The following is a 20,578-nucleotide window of genomic DNA, read 5'->3' as shown; positions in this document are numbered from 1 at the left end:
CGCCCGATAAACCGGTGCGACGCAAGTTTTCAAGAAAGGAGTAAGTTGCTCTCATCGGAGAAGTTACAGGACCATTTAGCATTCAAGCCCCGTTTTTCAAAGGGTGGATAATATAACTCTATCTACCGGATAAACCACTATCTGGTAGATAAATGTTAACAAAACATATTACACGGGGCCAGGTCCTTGATGGGGCTACAAAATTCAATTTGTGGAATTGCAATTTTTTATGCTCAGTTGGTGAGTTGACGTGCCTCTTTCTAGAAGCCTGTTTTCTCCATTTATCGATTGACCTCGATTAACCTTCACGCCTTTCTGGAAATACACATTGAAGTATCGAAACAAATTTCACAGCTGTATTCAATGCAGACCCAAGCAAAGGGCTTTAAACGTTTTGGAGGCAGAAGTGCTGTTGATAAAGGCAAGTCCCTTCCAGTACGCGCGTTTTTATTCTAGTTCGAGACAAAAAAAAAACCCTGGCCCGACACCTCAACGGCGGTCAAACGATAGAAATTATATGTAAAAAGAGAAAAGTATTTCAAAGATAAGTTCTACTTATAATTGTTTAAAGATCGATACTTTACCGGTATTGAAGAGAACTCGTACCCGACAAAGGCGTCAGTAGTAGCAGCTCTCGTAAGGTTGAAATTTTACTGGTCCTCAAGTGTAGCAGTTGCTATTGTTTTGTCGGCTAGGGGCATTGTTCCTCTTGTTGGTTTCTTCTATTGTTTTCTCGAAGGTTAGCGAGCAATTCATGTGAGACCTTGCGAGCGTTGCTACAATTACTTGTTTTGGCGTAAAATTTTGAATTGAACAGGAATCTTTTCTTTGAGTTCCGCGATGATAACATTTCTTTGTCTGCTCAGGTGTTTGTTTTAATTTGTTGCGCTAACTAAAAATCATCTATTAATATTTCATTTTGTTGTAGGTTCCAATGCAGTTTCAATCGTCTTAAAAATGACTTTGGATCAAGTAAGTGACATTTTGTGGTTACATCAGTAACTGTACCATGATATCGGGTCTGTTAGTAAGTCCGTCAGTTTATTTCATGACTATAATTAACATTTTCTTGTTGTTCAAATTTCAATGCAAAATGTTTGACAGGATAATTTTATTTCCAGTGGGATCCTGTGGAATTTAAAAAGACTCTAGCCGAGATCTTAACAAGCCACTGTAGGTTAAACCCATGTCTGGATGAAGAAAAGTAAGTACAGAGGATAAAAATATAATTACAATTTTTCTTCTATCCATTTTTAAATCAAAACTCAGGTCAAGATGTCACTTTCTAGCGTTTATAGACAGTGTTCGGTGGCCAATTCAGGGTAGCAAAACATGCCCTGTCCCCGGTTGTTCAAAAGGTAGATAACGCTATCGACCAGTTAAGTCACTATCCGGTGGATAGTCCAATATGTTTTGTCCACAACGTATCCACCTGGTAACGATTTATCCAGTGGATAGCGTTATCCACCTATTTTGGGCCTTGGCAGATTAAATTTTTAAAAAAGTGGGAGCTCATTATAGGCCTGTGTAAAACGAATCCTCCAGTGGCCGATTCGCAACGTCTCTAAAAAAGTTTGGTAAATTAAAGAAACTGACAGCTGTTATAAGGCCTGAATGTTGTAATCGTTTGCTCTCAAAAATGCTTTACGAAATTTTCAGGTGAGAACTCCTTTCAAGGATGTGGTCGTTTTGTTTACATTATTGAGGACAAATAAAATAATTGCTAAAAAAAAAAACATGTATCTCAATTCCTTCTTCCCCGTCTCACGGTCGAATTTTCTAAGGACTCATGCAACCAAAAACGTTATACGAAGTTACATTCTTGATTTCCTGTTTTAAATTTTCCAGGAACACAAAAACAAAAAGCCAGAAAAAGTCTCCCAATTTCCAACCCGATGACGTTATCATTCTCCAAGGTTACCCCAAAGCATGGCAAGGCATGAGTCTATTAAATGTTAGGTTTGCCGTAAAGACACCCGAAGAGAGTGGCAACAACGTTATTCCTCATGAAATTCTCAACAAGCTAATGGTAAAAGTGGCACCGGAAATCCACCAGCGACTGGGACATGGCGTCGCCTATATTGACCGGGTAGAAATACACTCGGGCCAGATTTCCTCGGTTCCACCAGAGGCTTCCGGTCGAAACTCAGATGAACCCGACTCTGTGACGTCACACAAATACGCGCTGATAGCCGTCGGTGTTCTCCTTGGAGTTGTGTGTTTGGTTGCCATCGTTGTCATTGTCCTATATCGTCGTAAAACGAAAAGGTAAGAGAAAGAAAAAAAACATTTGTTCAGGTTAACCATAACAGAAGGAAGGCAATGGGGGATTGACAGAGGTGGGACGGGGTACGGATGTGATGGATTGGTAAGCGGTGGGAGAGAGGTAAAGGTAAAAGGGGGAGTAAGTCTAAGGGGTGCGAGAGGGTACTGGTAAGAGGTGGTAGTTAGGCGTGGGAGGGGGTACTTAACGGTGCGATGGGGTCTGGGTGGGAGACTGAGGGCAGTTTAATAGGTGTAGGACGGGGTACGAGTGGGAGGGGCTGGTTAAGGGTGGGTGGATGGGCTCCTGAGTGCGGTAAAGGATTCAACAATCAGCTGTTTCTTTTAATATTTCTTGTACAATTAAAGAAGATATTTTCTTTTTAGAAGAAAGACGTCATTGAGGGAGGACGGATTAGACGAAAAACCAGGGGAGAATATTCGGCTGATGTCTCTTTAAATGGACACGAAATACCTTTCTTTTGAAGTAATGTATAGGCCGGATTTTGGTATCGAATGTTATTCAAATCGCAGAAACTTGCTTGAATCGCTTAAAATAATCAAAATGCCCACACAAATCGAAAAGTAGAACACCTTGCTTTCATAATGTATTACTGACGCAGTTGAATAAGGATTTCTGCGGCTTAAACTGCATTAGGCCTGACTTAATTGAGATCTAAACTAGCTCTTACTTCAACAAAATAGGAAAAACAAACTTCCTCAACATCTCAAAGCGATTCTATCGTGAGACAAACGAATAAACGTTCATTACCTATGTACATGGTTTAATACTTTGTGTATTTACTCTCCGTTCTGTACATTTTCACGAAAGTGTTCAAAAACCAAAGAAAAGCAACCTTGCTTTCGTATATAAGTAAATAAATGAAAAAACGTAGGTATTTTCCAGCCATCTAATAAAGCCATCCCCCGCTTAACAGCATATTAATTTTCCTATCTCGTTACCAGTAGATAACAACAATAAAATAATAACGTAATGTCGTTAAGATTCCTAGAGTTCTTTGAGAACTTTACAAAGTTTAAAAGAATATTAATCTCAAAACTTCCATATGGTTACAGTACTGCAATAAAACGTTCTTTGCCGGCTGGCGGATTTGAAGAGTGAAATGTTGAACTTTCTGGAGCTTCTGGTACTAGCACCGCCATTGGGAAGAGTGCCCGGTCATCCAATTGAAAACAAACCTCGTGGCACTAGGATGATTAAAAGTCATAGGGACGGCCTTTTGTGCCACAGGGCACCAAGGGGATTGCCTGACTGTCGAGCCCTAACAGTTATAGCCAGTTATCACACTGGACAACTTCGCAGCCGAAGCTCCACCAAACCTCTTTCAACATGTCGGTGCCTTCGTAAAACTACAATTTTAATCGATTGCTTCAATCCTTAATCCGAAATGTTGTCAAAAAAGGATTCCCTATTGAATTAACAAACAGAAATGCTACGGATGATTCTCTTAACACAAGAAACCAATTTTTACTATGGCAGTCCTTGCAATTTGAATCGATAACAATAGCAACAAGTTAAAATTAAAAATGAAGTTTTTGCAAATCTTCCCTCTTTTTCTGCGGTGTTTATCCTTCGCATTTCATCGAGTGTTGGGTTGCTAGGCACGAATGTTTGTCGCTGTAAATCAACTCGAGATCGTTTTCTCAAAGATAAAAATATTCCCAAATATGCAAAGGCAGTTGTAACAAGGGGAAATGTCGTGTGTAGATGAATGTCTATTAGGCCATCCCCTTTTTTTTTCGTTTATCGTCGTATGTGTTTTCTGATTTTGGGTCGGTCGGTCGGAATTAAAAAAAAAATTAAAAAAAAAAGTGGATAAGGAGTCTGGAACTAGGTGGCCCGGTACCTCAGCATAATGTCCGTGGAGCCTGGAAACAAGAAGACATGGTTACAAAGTCAACATGGCGGCAATGGAGGAAGGAAAAATCGACGTCGTGGTTAAACTCAAACAAGAACAGCGTAAAAAGAATGAAATATTATTTAAAATAATGTGTCATTGCCTTCTATACCTTCTGTATAAAATTTTTTTTTTTTGAAAACGCGAAAATCTGGGTCGGTCGGACGACGCTAAACAGAGAAAAAAAAAGGGATGGCCTTAAAAGATAAATATCCAATGAAATCCCAGCAAGTTGGAGTGACGCAAAGATGGCAGAAAACACAATGATTATTGAGTTGCACATGAAGACTGTTCTTGGCGTAACTTTGTTGAGATAAAAATGTGGATAAACAACAGCAACAAAGCGATCCACAGACATTGCTGTTACAAGGAGAATGGAGCTGTTTACACCAATGTATCCGAGAATCCTGACAATGTCTCCGTCTTGAGGAAGTTAGGGAGCTTAAGCAAACGACGACGGCAACGTGAACGAGAACGACACCACACAAAATATTCAATGAACAGAATAATAGCTCTGCACGTGCGTTTGCAATCCTAGTACATTTATTGGCCGTTCTCTGCAAAACAACAACGTGAAATGACCAAGTTTTGCGTATTTTGGAGAACGTGAACGTCAACGCCTAATTTTTCCTTTTTCTATTTGGGGTTGAACGCTCTCTCAACATATTCAGCTAGAGCTGGTTCCTAAGCAAATAGATATACCGAATACATCTGGATAATCGCGAGATTTTCGAGTAAAATATAAATTCATTTTTCACTAGGCGTTGTCCTCGACGTCGCCGTCGTCATTGCTTAAGGTGGCTCCATAGGGTTTTGAGATATTACGGCGCGCGCACAAGTGATACCCATCAAGAGATCATTCTCGCGTTATTTTTTAAACTAATTACATAAAAGCTGCCGAAATATTAAAAAACAAAGACTAAAATATGTTGTGCATTATTCTTTTTTAAAATAACGGCCCTTGTTTTTTAGCTACATCTACTCAAAAAGTCCTATTTTTTGGTGTTTTTATGGCTTTGATCTTAAGAGCGAAGGCACAGATTTTTGAAGCAAACCTTGTCCACGGTCAAAAATAAAACCCTCCTTTATTTTTAATTTTTAAACAGGTTTAGCTGAGTTTTTAAAGGTTTCGGGGTTTATTTTTCAAAATACCGCCGACTTTCGGAAATATTTGAGAAAATCGATTTCGCACTATTGAAGGCTAAAAATAGCCGAATTAAATAGCAAAATTAAGCATTCGCAAAAACGTTCTCGCGTTGTTGATAGAAGTTATATCATCGAGAATTAGAAACATATACTTAAAGTTGAAGAATAAATCAATGTTTTTATGCCTGTGTTTCGGTTTTAGATTATACTTTACACAGCGAAAGTTACGCTCTTTGATGACAATTTTATAACTGCTTTAGTAAATACAGTTTCACCTCATAATAACAACATTACTTTTCGATATGTGGCCATTCTTTAATCGGCTTCATTTTATGGCTATAAAATGCCCAAAGACTCTTCTTAATCTACATATAAAAATTGGTTCGGGTTTTTAAGCGAGCGCGTTTTAAAACGCCATCGAAATCTGGGTAATTTAACTAAAATTTGAACTAATTTGCATATCACCGTTTTGATGACATGTAACGGCCGCATTCGCGTAAAAGCTGCAAACTCTGGTTTTCCTTAAATTTGTGCTTAACACTAAATTAAACTTGAAATCCTTTTCTATCCCTACTGAAAGGATCACTTACCTTTTATATTGCTGCGGTAGATACAGTAAAAGCGGTGAAAGGAGCGTTTGACTTATAAACAGTGGAGACTCACAGATGCCACATTTCATTCTCTAAAAAAATTTACGATCTATTATTACATTTTCTTGAATCTGAACAAGATCATCTTTTACGCAGCCATGAATTTTTTTTATTATCTTCGCGTACTTACCCGAAAATAGCTGCAAGGGACTAAAAGGCCAGTGTTACGATTTGTTTGAGTATTACGTGACGATTCAGATAAAGTTGTAACGCATAACCGGAAAATGGAATTTCAAGAATGTTTTGTTGTTGACGGGTAGTTTCATATTTTTATTTCTTTTTTTGGGAGTGAAAATATCTTTAAATAGTTAGAGCTATTTATATTTTTAAATTGCTATTATTTATATTTCTTATAAGTTTTCATTTTATTTTAGAATTATATTTTAATTAGATTTTAGGTTAACCAGGCAGGGCCCCTCTGGATACTACGCTAGCCGCTGAACGTGCCAACCTCGATCAAGCTACAAGCCGTATTTAGTGCAGACGCGTGTGCGGATAGCTCACTATATTGATAATAAATTAGTAAAATAAACTAAATCTCCCCGATAAACATTGAACATTTCACATATCAAAAAGCCAAAAAATCCGTTGCCCACAAAAAAATCCGTTGCGCACTACAGCACCTGTGTAAACATCCAAATTAAATTATGAAATCTAATTATAAACTTACAGAAAATATTACGAAATTTTAATTTCGGAATTGAAGTATGTTTGGTTAAGTGTCAAATTTTAAGCATACAGAATTTACAGAAAACACCTTTGCATCCATACAACAAAAACCTTTGTAAGAAGATAAAAAGCGTTCTCTGGTAAAATATTTAAAAATTATAAGCTTTCGACAGCCAGACTGCTGTCTTCGACGGATAAAAATAAAGTAGAAGACGAAGACAGCAGTCTGGCTGTCGAAAGCTTATAATTTTTAAATATTTTACCAAGAGAACGCTTTTTATCTTCTTACAATGAATCCTGGTATCGGATCTTCAATATTTTTATAAAAACCTTTTTGCTGGCATTTGAGAATGAATACAAAAAAAGTTGAAGAATGGGGCGGTGAGCGGTGGGTGGTGAGTGGATTATACTGGATCCGTGCTCGGCCTGTAAGGAAACTCTGAAAGTAAACAATGTTTGAAAATACTTTTGAATCACTGTTTGAATTTTAAAAAAATACCCTCCTTCTTTCTCATGGGCAGAGATTTTCCTTTTCAGTTCGTGCTACTGGTCAGTTGCAAGTAAGACTCACGACATGTCAGTATAATGCGTGACGCTTATGCCAAGGTAAAAGGAATTGTGTGTGTGTGTGTGGGGGGGGGGGGGGGGAGGGAGGGCAGTACGAGTGAAATGAACATCAAGGTATTTTTATGCGCATTTTACTTTTTTCAGTGGGAAACAATGGAGGGCAGCGCTTGTTCGTTTCTCGCCATTGTTGGCGGTCGCTGCGGTTATGATTGAAAAGATAGGACAAAGTCAGTAGAAATAGTTCCTTTCCTCACCTGTCATCGAGATATATCAGGACACAAGTCAGCCTTTTCTATTATCGGGATTGAAGATGAAGTAGAATTATTGTTGGCGAGAGCAACAATTTTTGCGCCGCCTCGAAACATAGAAAACTGGACTATATGTCCACAACATCGTGCATGCCTTGGCGTCAGCTGGAAGCGCAGTTCTACTAAGTGTGCCATACCAGTGAGCTTGTCGAGGCACAACACCACTACCAGTAAAAAGCCAAAAGCAGAGAGAGGCTTAAGTAAGTTGGGCTCGCAGTTTGTAATGAAAGAGACAGGAATCTTTCTTCCAGTCGGCACGGGTGAGTCAGTTTGTTTTTATTCAAACCACAGTAAAGTTACTTAACAGGTATTTCTTAAAACCGTTTTTCATTTAAATTCTAAATAACGATCTGATCTGAAGACAATGGATATGCCTCAGCTAATTCCTATCATCAGAAACGCGCATGCTCCAGTTAACCAGGCAAAAGTCAATCTCGTACATCGCGATCTCGTTCCCAGAGCCTGCGTTCCCCTTGACCAGCGATTGGGAAACTCAACGGCTGTGCGTTGATCCAAAACCGGAACAAGAACCTGGTTCCTGTTTGATGTGCGCCAAAGACTGTGCTGAAACGAAAAAGTTTTCAACAGCCAATTTTATTCGGTCGACTGTTTGGCGGGCTAGCTTTCAGGTTTCCTCAAAGATCCCGATCCCTGGCGCAGACTAGGTGAATCGCGGTCTCTGGGTACGAGACTGCGTACATCGAGTCTCAGTTCCTTGCTGCGCAAGCTTAATGCGACAAGTGAGTCGAAATATTCGTTGCAAGATCAATTTTAATGGTTGTGAAAACAATAAAAACTGGCCGGAAGTAAAAAGAAACAAAAGTTCGTCGAACGTTGCTTTCAAAAGCTAGGCATGCTCAGTGCAAGCAGAAGTCCGATATTTTCGGACTTCGTTTCACAACTTTCCATGGTCGCTCGTTTCCCGACCGCTTGTCAAGAGAAACGAATCCTTTGCGCACCCTCGATTTACATCACCCCTTTAGACAAATTTGTGGCCATAGTTTAAGTGTCTTGGTATTGCAGGAGAAAAAGTATTCTCTATGCGGAATTTGTTCTTGCTGCAGCATTTGTTACCTCTTACCAATATTTTGCGCAAATAACACTTCAATACTTATTTGTCATGTCAATACCGTTACAAGAAATCGGTTGAACGGCACATGTTTAAACAGATTTGAAGGCGGCAGTAAAAGACGAAGTCATTCTGCAAATGGAAAACATGTCGTTGGTAAGTGTAAACCATCTCTTGTAATGTACCACTTCAATAGCCGGGTTATAAAAAAATTGCTTCTACTTATTGCTTGAGTCACTAAAAACTATCAAGATTAGCCTCAGGCGTTGGATATTGTTGTGTTATAACCTAGGGGACTGGGGAGGAGCAGATGGTCTAGCTATCCAACATGGCGTAGTCGACATCGAGTTGTGCGGCCATTTTTCAATCTGCTCGCCGATCGCTATCGATCATAGACGTTAGAAGCTTCATTTCTTCGCTCTAGGGGCGACGTTTGTCTCAACTATAAAGGAAATGCCACCCAAGCCAATTCCAAAACCCTCCGAGGGGGCCAGTGCGAGTCCAACAACAACATCTGGACCAAACCTTCAATTTATTTCTTCTGAAATTGCACGAGTGCCGAAGCTTGATATTGCAACCTCTACTCCAGACGGATTCCAAATTTGGAAGCAGCGATGGAACTCTGCAGTGACAATTACAGCTTTCTCCGATCTTCCTAGAGAAACCCAACAAGCTCTATTTACAAACGTCCTGAGCGATGACACCGTTAAAAGAATGAACATCTTAGGGCTACAAGATGTCAATGCTATCATTGAGTCTTTCCAAACCCAGGTATGTGGAAGTACAAGTATCTTTGTTCATGAATACGAGTTTCACAACAGGTCCCAAGGGACAAATGAGTCTTTTGAAGAGTTTTACATTGATTTACAGTCCCTGTTGAATAAATGCCAGTATGAAGATTGTTGCAAGACTGAAACTAGAATGTCATGTAAAGAGCGTGTTCTTCTTGCAAGATTAGTGGCTGGCATAAGGTCCAATGAGGTTCGTAAGAGTCTTCTGTGTATTAAAGATCTAACCCTCGAGAAAGCTGTTCAACATGTTCAAGTTGATGAAGCCACTTCATTTCAAGCAAACCAATTTTCTTCTCAAATAAACAAAACTGGTGCTTCTGCCTACAGAAAAGGCAAATCAAGCAATAACTCTGACAACAGCAATGCACCTCCTTCTGACATGTCAGAAGACAGCCCTAGGAAATGCAAATTCTGTATGAGGTTCCATGTATTCCGAAAGGAATTATGCCCTGCAAAAGATTCTATTTGCAAAGCTTGCAACACCAAAGGCCACTGGGCCAAATCCCTCATGTGTCCCAATAATTCTAAGACTGGTCCAAAGCGACCCAGCGAGGATAGGAAATCAGATGCTCATGCAGCACAGCCTGGCTCCTCTGGAAATCCTTCTCTTCAATTGATTTCAGCTGATGGAAAGTCTCAAATAAGCCACACTGCATCTGTTAAAACTATCAACCTTTCTGCTATTCCTAGTGTTGGAACTCACTGCTATGCTGACTTTGTTATTGGCAATCACAACTGGATTCAGCAGTGCATGGTTGATCCTGGTGCCAATATAAACTGTGTTGGTTATGACTGGATCACTCGTTTTGAAACTCCTGAATGGAACTATAACCTAGAGTGTGGTTCCGTTAAAGCTGCTGGTGGTCACAACCTTAAAGTTGAAGCACGCGTACTTCTGAAGATTTCCTGGCCCCCAGAAGACCCAGTTCTCTCAGCTAGCCAATGGTTCCACATTATCCACGGTGAGGATGGAGTTGTCCTTGGCACTCCTGCTTGTCGAGCTCTTGGTGTCATAGATGACCAGTGGCCATTGTCTACTTTGGAAGAAAAAGTCAACCCCTCTTCTTCAACTGTAAAAACACTGCAGGCAGACCCTGCCCAGTCTTTACCTGGCAGCACATTACAGGACCAACTACACTCTGACGCCAACAATTTTGAGTCTCTACCTCCGCCTCCAGATGATGACCTGTTGTCTCACTTGAACTGGATGCACCATGCAGCAGATGACGTACAAGTAAATGTGATTGGAACCTCTTCAGAGCCAACCATCGCCGAGAGTTCAGAAGACTCTGATTTTTCATCCCTCTTACACGATTATGAAGACATCTTTGATGAGACTTTTCTTCCTGCCATGTCAGGTGAACCATTTAAGATCAATCTCAAGCCCAATGCTACACCCTATGCTCAGTTAAAGGCAAGAAAAGTTCCAATCCCTTACTTGGAGCAACTGAAGAAACAACTTCAGGAGATGGAGCAACTTGGAGTAATCTCACCATGCGAAGAACCCAGCCCATGGTGTCACCCAATCGTAATAGCCCCGAAGAAGGGCACTGATGAACTCAGAATTTGCATTGATTTCACTCGCTTGAATAAATTTATTCAGCGTGAATATCATCTCAGTAACTCTCCTTTTGAAGCTGTAACCAGCATTCCTCAAGAGGAGCTTGCATACTTCTGCAAGTTTGATGCTCGCCATGGTTACTGGCAAGTTCCACTTCATGCTGAATCACGTCCTCTCACCTGCTTTATTACACCATTTGGTCGATTTGTGTGTAATCGAGCTGCATTTGGAATTAACAGCATCTCTGAATGGTACAACCGCCGCATGGACAAGGTCGTTGCTGGCCTGGAAGGAGTTCGCAAAATCGTTGATGACATTCTGATCTATGCACCAAGTCTGTCTATTCTGAAGATGCGCACCTGTGCCTTCCTTGATCACTGTCGTCAGCATGGTGTCACGCTCAAACAAACAAAGTCGCAGCTTGCCGTTACAGAAGTCGAGTTTGGTGGATTTCGTCTGACGAAAACTGGCATCCAGACCAGTCCTGACCTACTAAAATCTATCAGGGATTTTCCTCGCCCACAAAACCTCACCGATCTCCGCTCATGGTTTGGGTTAGTAAACCAGCTTGGCAATTTCTCCAAGGAACTCACTGCAATTATGGCACCCTTCCGCCCTCTTCTTGCAAAGGATACAGTGTTCCAATGGTTGCCTGAACATGAACATGCCTTCCTGGAAGCGAAATCTCGCCTGAGTTCCACTCCTGTGCTAACATACTTCGCTGTTAACCAACCAACTATTCTTGCTACTGATGCATCTCGTCTCAAGGGACTGGGTTTCGTCCTCCTACAATTGGTAGATGATGTCTGGAAACCAATACAAGCAGGTTCACGCTTCTTGACTCCTGCAGAAAGCCGCTATGCTATGATAGAACTTGAGGCTCTTGCTGCCTGCTGGGCAATGAAGAAATGCAACATGTTTGTTCAGGGTTTACCACACTTCACCCTTCTTACTGACCATCAGCCTCTCATCCCAATACTGAATTCTAAGGGAATTGCAGATGTCGAGAATCCCAGACTCCAGCGACTTATGATGAAGATGCTGCCATATTCGTTCACTGCAGAATGGGTGAAAGGCAAGGATCATTTGGCTGCAGACGCTCTTTCTCGTTTCCCAGTGGATGAGCCATCACTCGATGATGAGCTATGTAACATTCATGCTGAAGCAGCTGTAAAGATCCAATTTGCTGATAAGTCAACTGAAGACCTACAACTTCATGAAGTTTTTCAAGCTCAGCAGACAGACCCTCAGATTTCTCAAGTTACAGAGTACATCAATTGTGGATGGCCTAAATCACTAGAAGAAGTAGCAACAGTTGCAAAACCTTTCTGGCCTATCCGTCACAACCTTTACCTCGTTGCACCAACCACTGGCAGATCTATTCTTGTAATGAATGGACGAACTGTTATTCCATCCTCTCTACAAAAGAAGATGCTTTTGGTTCTGCATGAAGGGCATCAAGGTGTTGATAAAACTCGCCGCCGTGCCCGTGCTTCCATCTATTGGCCTGGCATAGATCGCGAAATCGAAGACATGGTGAAACGATGCCACCAGTGTCTGACACATCTTCCAGTAAATTCTAAAGAACCACTGGAGCAGCCACCAATACCAACAAGACCTTGGGAGAAGCTAGGTGTTGACCTATTTAGCCTCGATGGAAATGAGTACCTCATTACCACCGACTATTTCTCCTTTTTCACTGAAGTGCATGATCTAAAGAAGAACAGTAAGGCGCCATTAGTGATCAAGGAACTGAAGAAGACTTTTTCGCGCTTTGGAACACCTGTGGAAGTAGTCTCTGACGGTGGCTCTCAGTTCACGTGTAAGGCCTTTGAAGATTTCTCACAAGAGTGGGGTTTCCAACACACTGTATCATCACCTACACATGCGCAGTCAAATGGCAAAGCTGAGGCAGCCGTAAAAAATGTCAAAAAGCTACTCAAGAAGTGTGGATCAATGAATCATGATGAATTTTGGAAAGGTATGTTAGCAATCCGCAACACTCCACTTGCCTGTGGGAAGAGTCCAGCTGAGTTGTTATTTGGCAGAGCACTGCATGACTTTCTTCCTCGAGTCCCAAACCCTAAGGAAGAATTTCTAACTCCCACCACAAGGAAGAAAATCCTACATGCCAAGAGTAAGGAGAAACTCTACTATGATAAACATACCAAAGTACTACCTCCTCTAGAACTAGGATCCCGTGTCGCAATTCGCTCTCGCAATGACACTGACTGGTCCCTTCTTGGGACTGTTATTGAAATTAGACCAAACCGTACCTTAGCTGTCGAAACTGACCGTGGTTCGGTGCTCATCCGCAACAGAAAGTACCTGAAGCTCACAATCTGACAATGTGCCTTTTCTACATGTTTGCGTTCCTTTTTTATTATCTCCTAAAGAGGGAGGGAGATGTTGTACGTTCTCTGATCTCCTCCTGTCGGGGGAGGGAGATGTTGTGTTATAACCTAGGGGACTGGGGAGGAGCAGATGGTCTAGCTATCCAACAGATATGAGATGGTAAATAGCCAACGAGGCGCGTAGCGCTGAGTTGGCTATAACGATTTCATATCCAACAAGCGCGAGTGGAATAATTGTTTTTTTAAAATTGCCCAAAGAATTGCAATATTTGAGCTCTCCAGCTGTTTCGGTTGACGCGTATCGGCTACCATATTTCGTGGTCCATGGTATTTGAGCTCATATACCATTGCCTGTTAACTAATCAAAACTCAGGAGCTGCAACATACCACTGCTAGTTTTTAATAATAGGTGGTATTGAGTAGGTTTGAATTTTATTATTCGTTACAGAACACCTCTATTGGCGCTGCACCAGTGGCTTGAAGTACGCCAGCGTCTCTGTGCTATCCTTCCAACTTCCAGACGCCAGGGGGGAGCTTGTATTGCCCTTCAGACACTAACGTTGACGTCACACCTGATTCCCACAGCAGGGGGCCTACGCGCGAAGAGTCTACACCGCTGAAAAAACTGAACGAATTCTTAGAAAGCAGGGATGTCAGTCATGTCAGGCATACCGTATTTTCTCGATTAAACGCCGGGTACCGAATAAACGCCGGTCTCCAAGGTGGAGTTACAAATATGCCCCTAAAGTATTTATTTAAGGAATAATAAGCTGTAGCTATATCACCCAGATACATTTCTGTCAAAAACAACGAATAAAAACCGTTGCTAAATGACATTCAGGCTCGAAAAAGCTGCAGGAGTCAAATAAACGCCGGGTCCATCAGGTCAAGTTTGTAATAAACGCCGGGGGCGTTTAATCGAGAAAATACGGTACTGTATTCCATGGAATGAAGCTAGTGAAAGAACGCGTCGTCGCCATCTTCGCAAGGCACAACAGGCAGTTTGTGCTGTTTTAGATGAGGTAGCACCAAATCAACCAGGCGAGTTGTGGCACTCGCTTGTTCCATCGTTGAACAAGCAATTCTCAAGTGACAGCGAAAGCGAGGATGAAGATTTGGATAACGTACTCATAAATGCCCTAACAGAGTGCTACAGTAATGCAAGCACCTGGGATACCCGACGACAAATACTATCGATAATGGCAGACAAGGTCACTTTCCGAACTCTGAAAAAGTGGATCCCTGGTCTTACTCGTGTCACAACACCAGGCGTGATCTTGAATTTGAGAAAAAGATGTAACAAGATCGGTAACCACAGGCAAAAAAGCCATCTTGTGCTATGAATCCCTCTTACCTAAGTGCAGATGCTATAATCTTTTAACAGTTTGCTGATATTTAAAGTTGAATGTGCCAACCCAGGAAACATCTTGCCAGGAATTTTTTTCCAGCCCACTGTACAAGCATAAATTTTTTATGGACCACTATCCTGTGCAGGAATTTTTTTTTTCTTCCATGCATGCGCTTGCGGAATATATATTTTTTCAATATCACCCATCTCTCCCCCCCCCCCCTCAAAAGTAAAATGGTTGGCCCCTAATGTCCTCACACGAGCAGTGAATAATGAGGCCAATTTGCCTCCCTCCCGATCCCACCCCACCTCCCCCCCCCCTCCCTCAAAACAGAGATATAGGCTGCTCACGTCTCACGTTATTCCCTTTCCCGGCTGCCTAGCAGAAATTCTAAAAAGGACGAACGTAATTCCGTGAAGTATTTTGTGCTTTTGAAGATATTACTTCATCGGTATGCGTTACAATCTTCCATATCATAAAAAGCATCACGCATAACGCAAACTGTCGTGACCTTTGACCGTATGTTTTTTTTAACTAATTCAGTGTAACTGCTACGTTACGCTCTGCTAACAAATTCATCAGATGGACAAGAACTGGACTCTATGCTTACAGGTATGTCATCGTTTTCAAGTGTAAAGACATGTTTAACGCAAAAATTTTAACCAAAACCAGAGTTTTCGGTTCTTGCGTGAATGCGGTTAACATGGCATCAAAACGGTAATATGCAAATTAGTTCAAATTTTAGTTAAATTACCCATATTTCGATGGCGTTTTAAAATGCGCTTGCTGCAAAACCCAGACTGATTTTTATATGTAGTTTAAGAAGAGTCTTTGGGCCTTTTATAGCCATAAAATGAAGCCGATTAGAGAGTGGCCACATATCAAAAATTCAGGTTGTTATTATGAAGTGAAACTGTATTTACTTAATCAGTTATAAAATTGTTATCAAAGAGCGTTACTTTCGCTGTGAAAGGTATAATCTAGAACCGAAACACAGGCATGTAAACATTGCTAAATACTTCTACTTTAAATATATGTTTTTTATTTCCGAGGATATAACTTCTACTAATAACGCGAGAACGCTTTTGCGAATGCTAAGTTTTGCTAATTTATTCGGCTATTTTTAGCCCTCGATAGTGCGAAATCAATTTTCTCAAATATTTCCGAAAGTTGGCCGTATTTTGAAAATTAAACCCCAAAACCTTTGAAAACTCGTTAAAAACTTTCTAGAAATTGAAAATTAAGGCAAGATTTCCTTTTGGCCGTGACCGCAATTTTGACATTTTGTGCCAAAAATCTGTGCCTTCGCTCTTAAATTTCTTTAATTTTCTTAAAACGAAAGTTAAAAGGTATCACATCTATGCCAAATTTTAAGGAATTTCACCGAAGGAAACTCTAGTAAATACCAGGGGAAATTTTCTATTTTCGCCCGAATAACAATTACGTCATCAGAATAGAAATCGTCCAAGATCGCTATTTGAGCATGCGCGAACTTTCGAACTTTCGAGTTGATGCGTAAAGACGAGCGTTCCCCGTTTTTGTCGGTTTTTGTGCGAATATCTGTTAACCCAAAGGTTAGTTAGAGACATACCTTAATCCTTTATGTAGCAGAATCTCTGAAATTATGCTCGAAGTATCTCACAATCGTGGAGACTATTCTTTATTTTCTCTTTTACTTTCGATCGTACGAACTTTACAAAAGCGGCCAGAAGCACCGCGGACGATGTAAACACCTTTTTAGGGTGTTGTAAACTCTTTTATCTGATCCACACAGGAAAGCACGGGTGTTGTTTCATTGGCAGGAAGCAAGTCACGCGTTTTCTCGCCGAAAATTTCACGCTCGCGTGAAGCCGCCATGTTTGTTTTGATTTGCCGGCATTTCAAGCTCGCCCTTTCGTACCCATTCTTCGCGCGGTCAAGAAACCCTATGGAACCACCCTAAGCTCCCTGTTGTCCGTCCCCAAACGCGCACAAAAGTCACATCACTGCTTTCCCAGAGCAAACAAAGCTACCAACAAAAAAATCCACTCCAGCAATGAAAACAAGATATCCCGAGAAAGGTTTTCTGAAACAGCGAAGGGAGTTCTTGTACAACGCAGTCAAAATAAAGCCATTAGGAATCGCAATGAAAAGTAACTGCCTTTGCAACTGCCTTTGCATAAACAGGAGAGGAATTGCAGCTCCCTGACAATGTAATTTCTCTAAGGCCTCCTCCTTCATGAAAGAATCGTTGAAGAAAAGCAAAATATCCCTCCAAAATTGTGTGAATTGTTAATGTTGTGGTTGTTTTCCCGACTTCTGCCTTCCTTTTCCTTCTTGTCACTCCAAAATTGAATTGAATGTTTGCCGTTCGATCATTTACTTATATAAACAACAACCTGCGATGCCTTTATCTAAAAAGACCAATAATTGAAAACAAAGCAATTCCAACATTTACTAAAGGAATAAAAAAAAACTTTCTCCTCGTGCATTGTTGAGTTATATAAGCACGCGGGAATTTTTAAGAACACGAGAGGAGTGCATAGAGAAGCACGAGCCGCAGCCGAGTGCTTCTCTATGCACTTTTCTAGTGTTCTTAAAAATTCCCGCGTGCTTATATAACTCAACAATGCACGAGGAGAAAGTTTTTTTTATGAAATGTTAAAGGACTTGTGCGCGCTAAAACTCGTGACGAAAGCAGCGTACATTGTTAAAGAAATAAAAAACGCGCCCGAGTGCATTATTGAGTTAAAATTTAGGTCAACACAAGAAAATAAATTGGAGTTAAAAAGCACATCAATGCTATCTTCTTACCTCAATGAACTGTTTTATACTTTCAAACCTGTGGGTATCTCTTTGGATTCCACGCGAGAACAAATTAGAGGACATGTGCACAAATTTCACACAAAAATGAAAATTCTTGGCAAGAGTCCTTTTAATGGATTTCGCTCATTCTCTTACCATGGGTAGGCCTTACTATGAAATAAATCACAGTATACTTTGTTTGGCTAAATATCGATTTGTTTTCGAGAAAATCGATAATTCTAAAATCCAGCAAAATTGACGCTTTCGGAGCTCAAAATTTATGCCGAGTTTGTCAGTTAGCTTCGCGTCGAAAAATAAAGCACTCTGGAAGAAAAAAGATCTATTAAATATCGAAGAATAACATCAAATTAGTACGTCGAAAGCAATTTCGGCTCTTGAAGTCCTTTTATTTACAAAATATAATTAAATTTATTTGACACACTTTTGATTTAATTAACCGGGCAGGGACTGGGCCCGGTTCATAAATCGCCCGGAATTTTTTCGTCGTAGTAGTAGTCTTGTCGGTAAATCGTTCCAGACCCGCTCGGCCGCTTCCTTGGCCAGGATTCAAAACACGCACTTTTGATATTTACTCGGCAGGAGCTATTAAATCACTCTTCTATTTAGAATTTAATCTCCAGAATACTTTGAAGATGCTTTCCAAATTATGTCCATTTTCATTTCATTTTTGAGCCGGCAAAGTCGCGTATCAGAGACGATTCAATGTTTGCACAGCAAAATAATCTTATTTTGATTCTTGATGTAACAGCTTTACTTCAGTGTTTACTTACACACTTTCCAATACTTCAGAAAACAAAATGGTAATGTATAGTATTTCTACGAACTATGATGGAATTTTTGAAACGATCCGTAAGGCCATCGAGTAAAATGGTCTGCAAAATGAAATCTTGGTGCGGGTAATTACATGTAATTAAATAAAATTCTACTCTACACGCCGTGCAAAAGTTCACGGTTTTGAAATTTTCGAAATTTTAATGCCTTTCAAAATGTTTCTTGACCCAATCTTGAATACAAATTCATCTGAAATTTTTTTTTCATGTTTCTTTCATTTGTTTACGTTGAGTTGCGATTTTTAGGCTTTTGAAATGAACAACATCTATTTATAGATTGAGGCACCGTGTGATGTTTTTGATACACATTTTCTTTTATTCTTGATGTACGTTTATCTGACTCGTTTTATTCGGCCAGGAGCCAATCCCTGCAATTTTCTGGATGCTCCGCTATTTTTAGCGGAAGAGTATTATTATTATTATTATTATTATTATTATTATTATTATTTCAGTTATTCATGCGTTTTGAGCTAATTGGAACCGAACGGCGATGGGGAACCCGCCATATGAGTCACGTAAGCAAGCACTGGCGTTTGTATGACTTGTGTGAGTGCTTTCCGAAAGCAGCGGATAACTTTGTTTTTTCATGGATAAATGTGCCTTTTTACCATCCATGGTTTTTCGAGCGAAGCTTGAACGCTTCTCTTTTTTAGTTTCGTTTCTCACGATGTTGTTTTGAGTTGGATGTGAACTATTTACACAGCGGGGGACTACTATCCAATCAGAAGAACGCTTGTAACCACAATGTTGACACGTCTCAGCAAAGCAAACAACCTAGTAAAAACATGTTCTTCAAATCATTTCTCCTCAAACTTTCCGCTTCTTATCGATTACACCATTACGCCTATCGTTCAGCGAACCAGAAACTAAACACTGTTTCTTTTTGAGATGGCTGCTTTTTCGAATTCTTTGTTTAGGAGTAGATTTTTCGGTAAATCGTTCCAAAGATATCACGAAAACTCTGCTCTCTGTTTAGTATGAAATATATATATTTTTGTGTTATTCGAGGGTTTGACTCGGAACGAGACTGAATACTGAATATTCATATTGCGAAACCGGACACGGACTGTTTTGACATGTCCAAGCTTGACTCCAAACTATTTATAGATGAAAACCACTACGTCATTCTCGTTTAAATTTTATCTAATACCCTCAATTCTCTTAAGCGTGAAATATATATTTTTTAGTTATTCAAGCGTTTGAGTACTGGTTTGCGAAACCGGTGATTTTTTTGACACGTCCAAGCAATTATTTTTTTTATTGAAAACTGCTACGTCAGTCACGCAATGATTTTGCAGCAAGCTTCACGCATAACTGCTTTAAAGAAAAAAGGGCTGGTAGCCAGAGAATTTTTGAGCCGGAATACTTTGAAGATGCTCTCCATTTAATAGAAAATATTGTGTCCATTTTCATCCGTGTACAGTTGAGCCGGCAAAGTCGCGTATCAGAGACGATTGAATGTTTGCGCAGCGAAATAATCTTATTTTTGTTCTTGATGTAAAAGCTTTTCTTACACACCTCCCAAGACTTCAGAAAACAAAATGGTAATGTATAGTATTTCTACGAACTATGATGGAATTTTTGAAAGGATCCGTGAAAGCCAGCAAGTAAAACAAATGGACTACAAAATGAAATCCTGGTTTAGGTACCTATTGCATGTAATTAAATTCTACCACGGCTACAAAATTTCACGGTTTTGAAATTTTCTTTTTCTTTATTCCTTTCAAAATTTTTCCTGACCCCATCTTGAATAAAAATTCATCTGAAACTTTTTTTCATGTTTCATTTATTTTTTTCACGTTAAGTTGGGGTTTTCAGGCTTTTGAAACAAACAACATCTATTTATAGATTGAGGCACCGTATTTACCATGTTTGTCTCAGTAGTTCACTCGGCCGCTTTAATTTCTTGGCCAGGATTCAAATCACGCACTTTTGATGTTTACTCAGCAGGAGCTATTTGATCACTCTCCTATTTAAAATTTTATCTAAACCCTGATTTCTGTTAAGCGTGAAATATATATTTTTGTGTTATTCAAGCGTTCGACTTTTTGTATCTGAAAAGCCATTACGTCAGTCACGCAGTGTTTTTTTGCAGCAAGCTTCTGCTTTTGAAAACGGCTGGTAGCCAAAGAACTTTTCGGCCAGACCCCACTTTGAAGATATTTTCCATTTAGCAAGAATTGTGTCCATTTTGTCCATGCATTTTCATCCATGCACCGTTGGCCCGACAAAGTTGTCTGTCACAGACGAATTGAATGTTTGCACAACAAAACAACCTTATTTTAGTTCTTGATGTAA

General features: G+C 40.2%; 1 protein-coding gene and 1 pseudogene across 1 annotated transcript in view; one reads left to right on the top strand and one right to left on the bottom strand.

Annotated features, from left to right (window-relative positions):
- LOC144637274 (scavenger receptor cysteine-rich domain superfamily protein-like) overlaps positions 1–3,351 on the top strand; it is a 28,310-nt gene extending 24,959 nt beyond the window's left edge. The window contains exons 12-15 of the mRNA XM_078496404.1: positions 929–972; positions 1,122–1,204; positions 1,849–2,268; positions 2,650–3,351. Coding sequence (XP_078352530.1) covers positions 929–972; positions 1,122–1,204; positions 1,849–2,268; positions 2,650–2,722 — 620 coding nt within the window. The 3' untranslated portion in view covers positions 2,723–3,351. The remainder of the gene's footprint in view (positions 1–928; positions 973–1,121; positions 1,205–1,848; positions 2,269–2,649) is intronic.
- Positions 3,352–3,565: 214 nt separating this feature from the next.
- LOC144637108 (uncharacterized) lies at positions 3,566–16,865 on the bottom strand (annotated as a pseudogene).
- Positions 16,866–20,578: the final 3,713 nt, after the last annotated feature.

Source organism: Oculina patagonica, chromosome 13, assembly GCF_052425735.1.
Source record: "Oculina patagonica isolate OP01 chromosome 13, crgOcupat, whole genome shotgun sequence".
NCBI lineage: Eukaryota > Metazoa > Cnidaria > Anthozoa > Scleractinia > Oculinidae > Oculina > Oculina patagonica.
The sequence above is the reverse complement of the archived record's forward strand: the minus strand, read 5'-3'. Positions and strand labels throughout refer to the sequence as shown.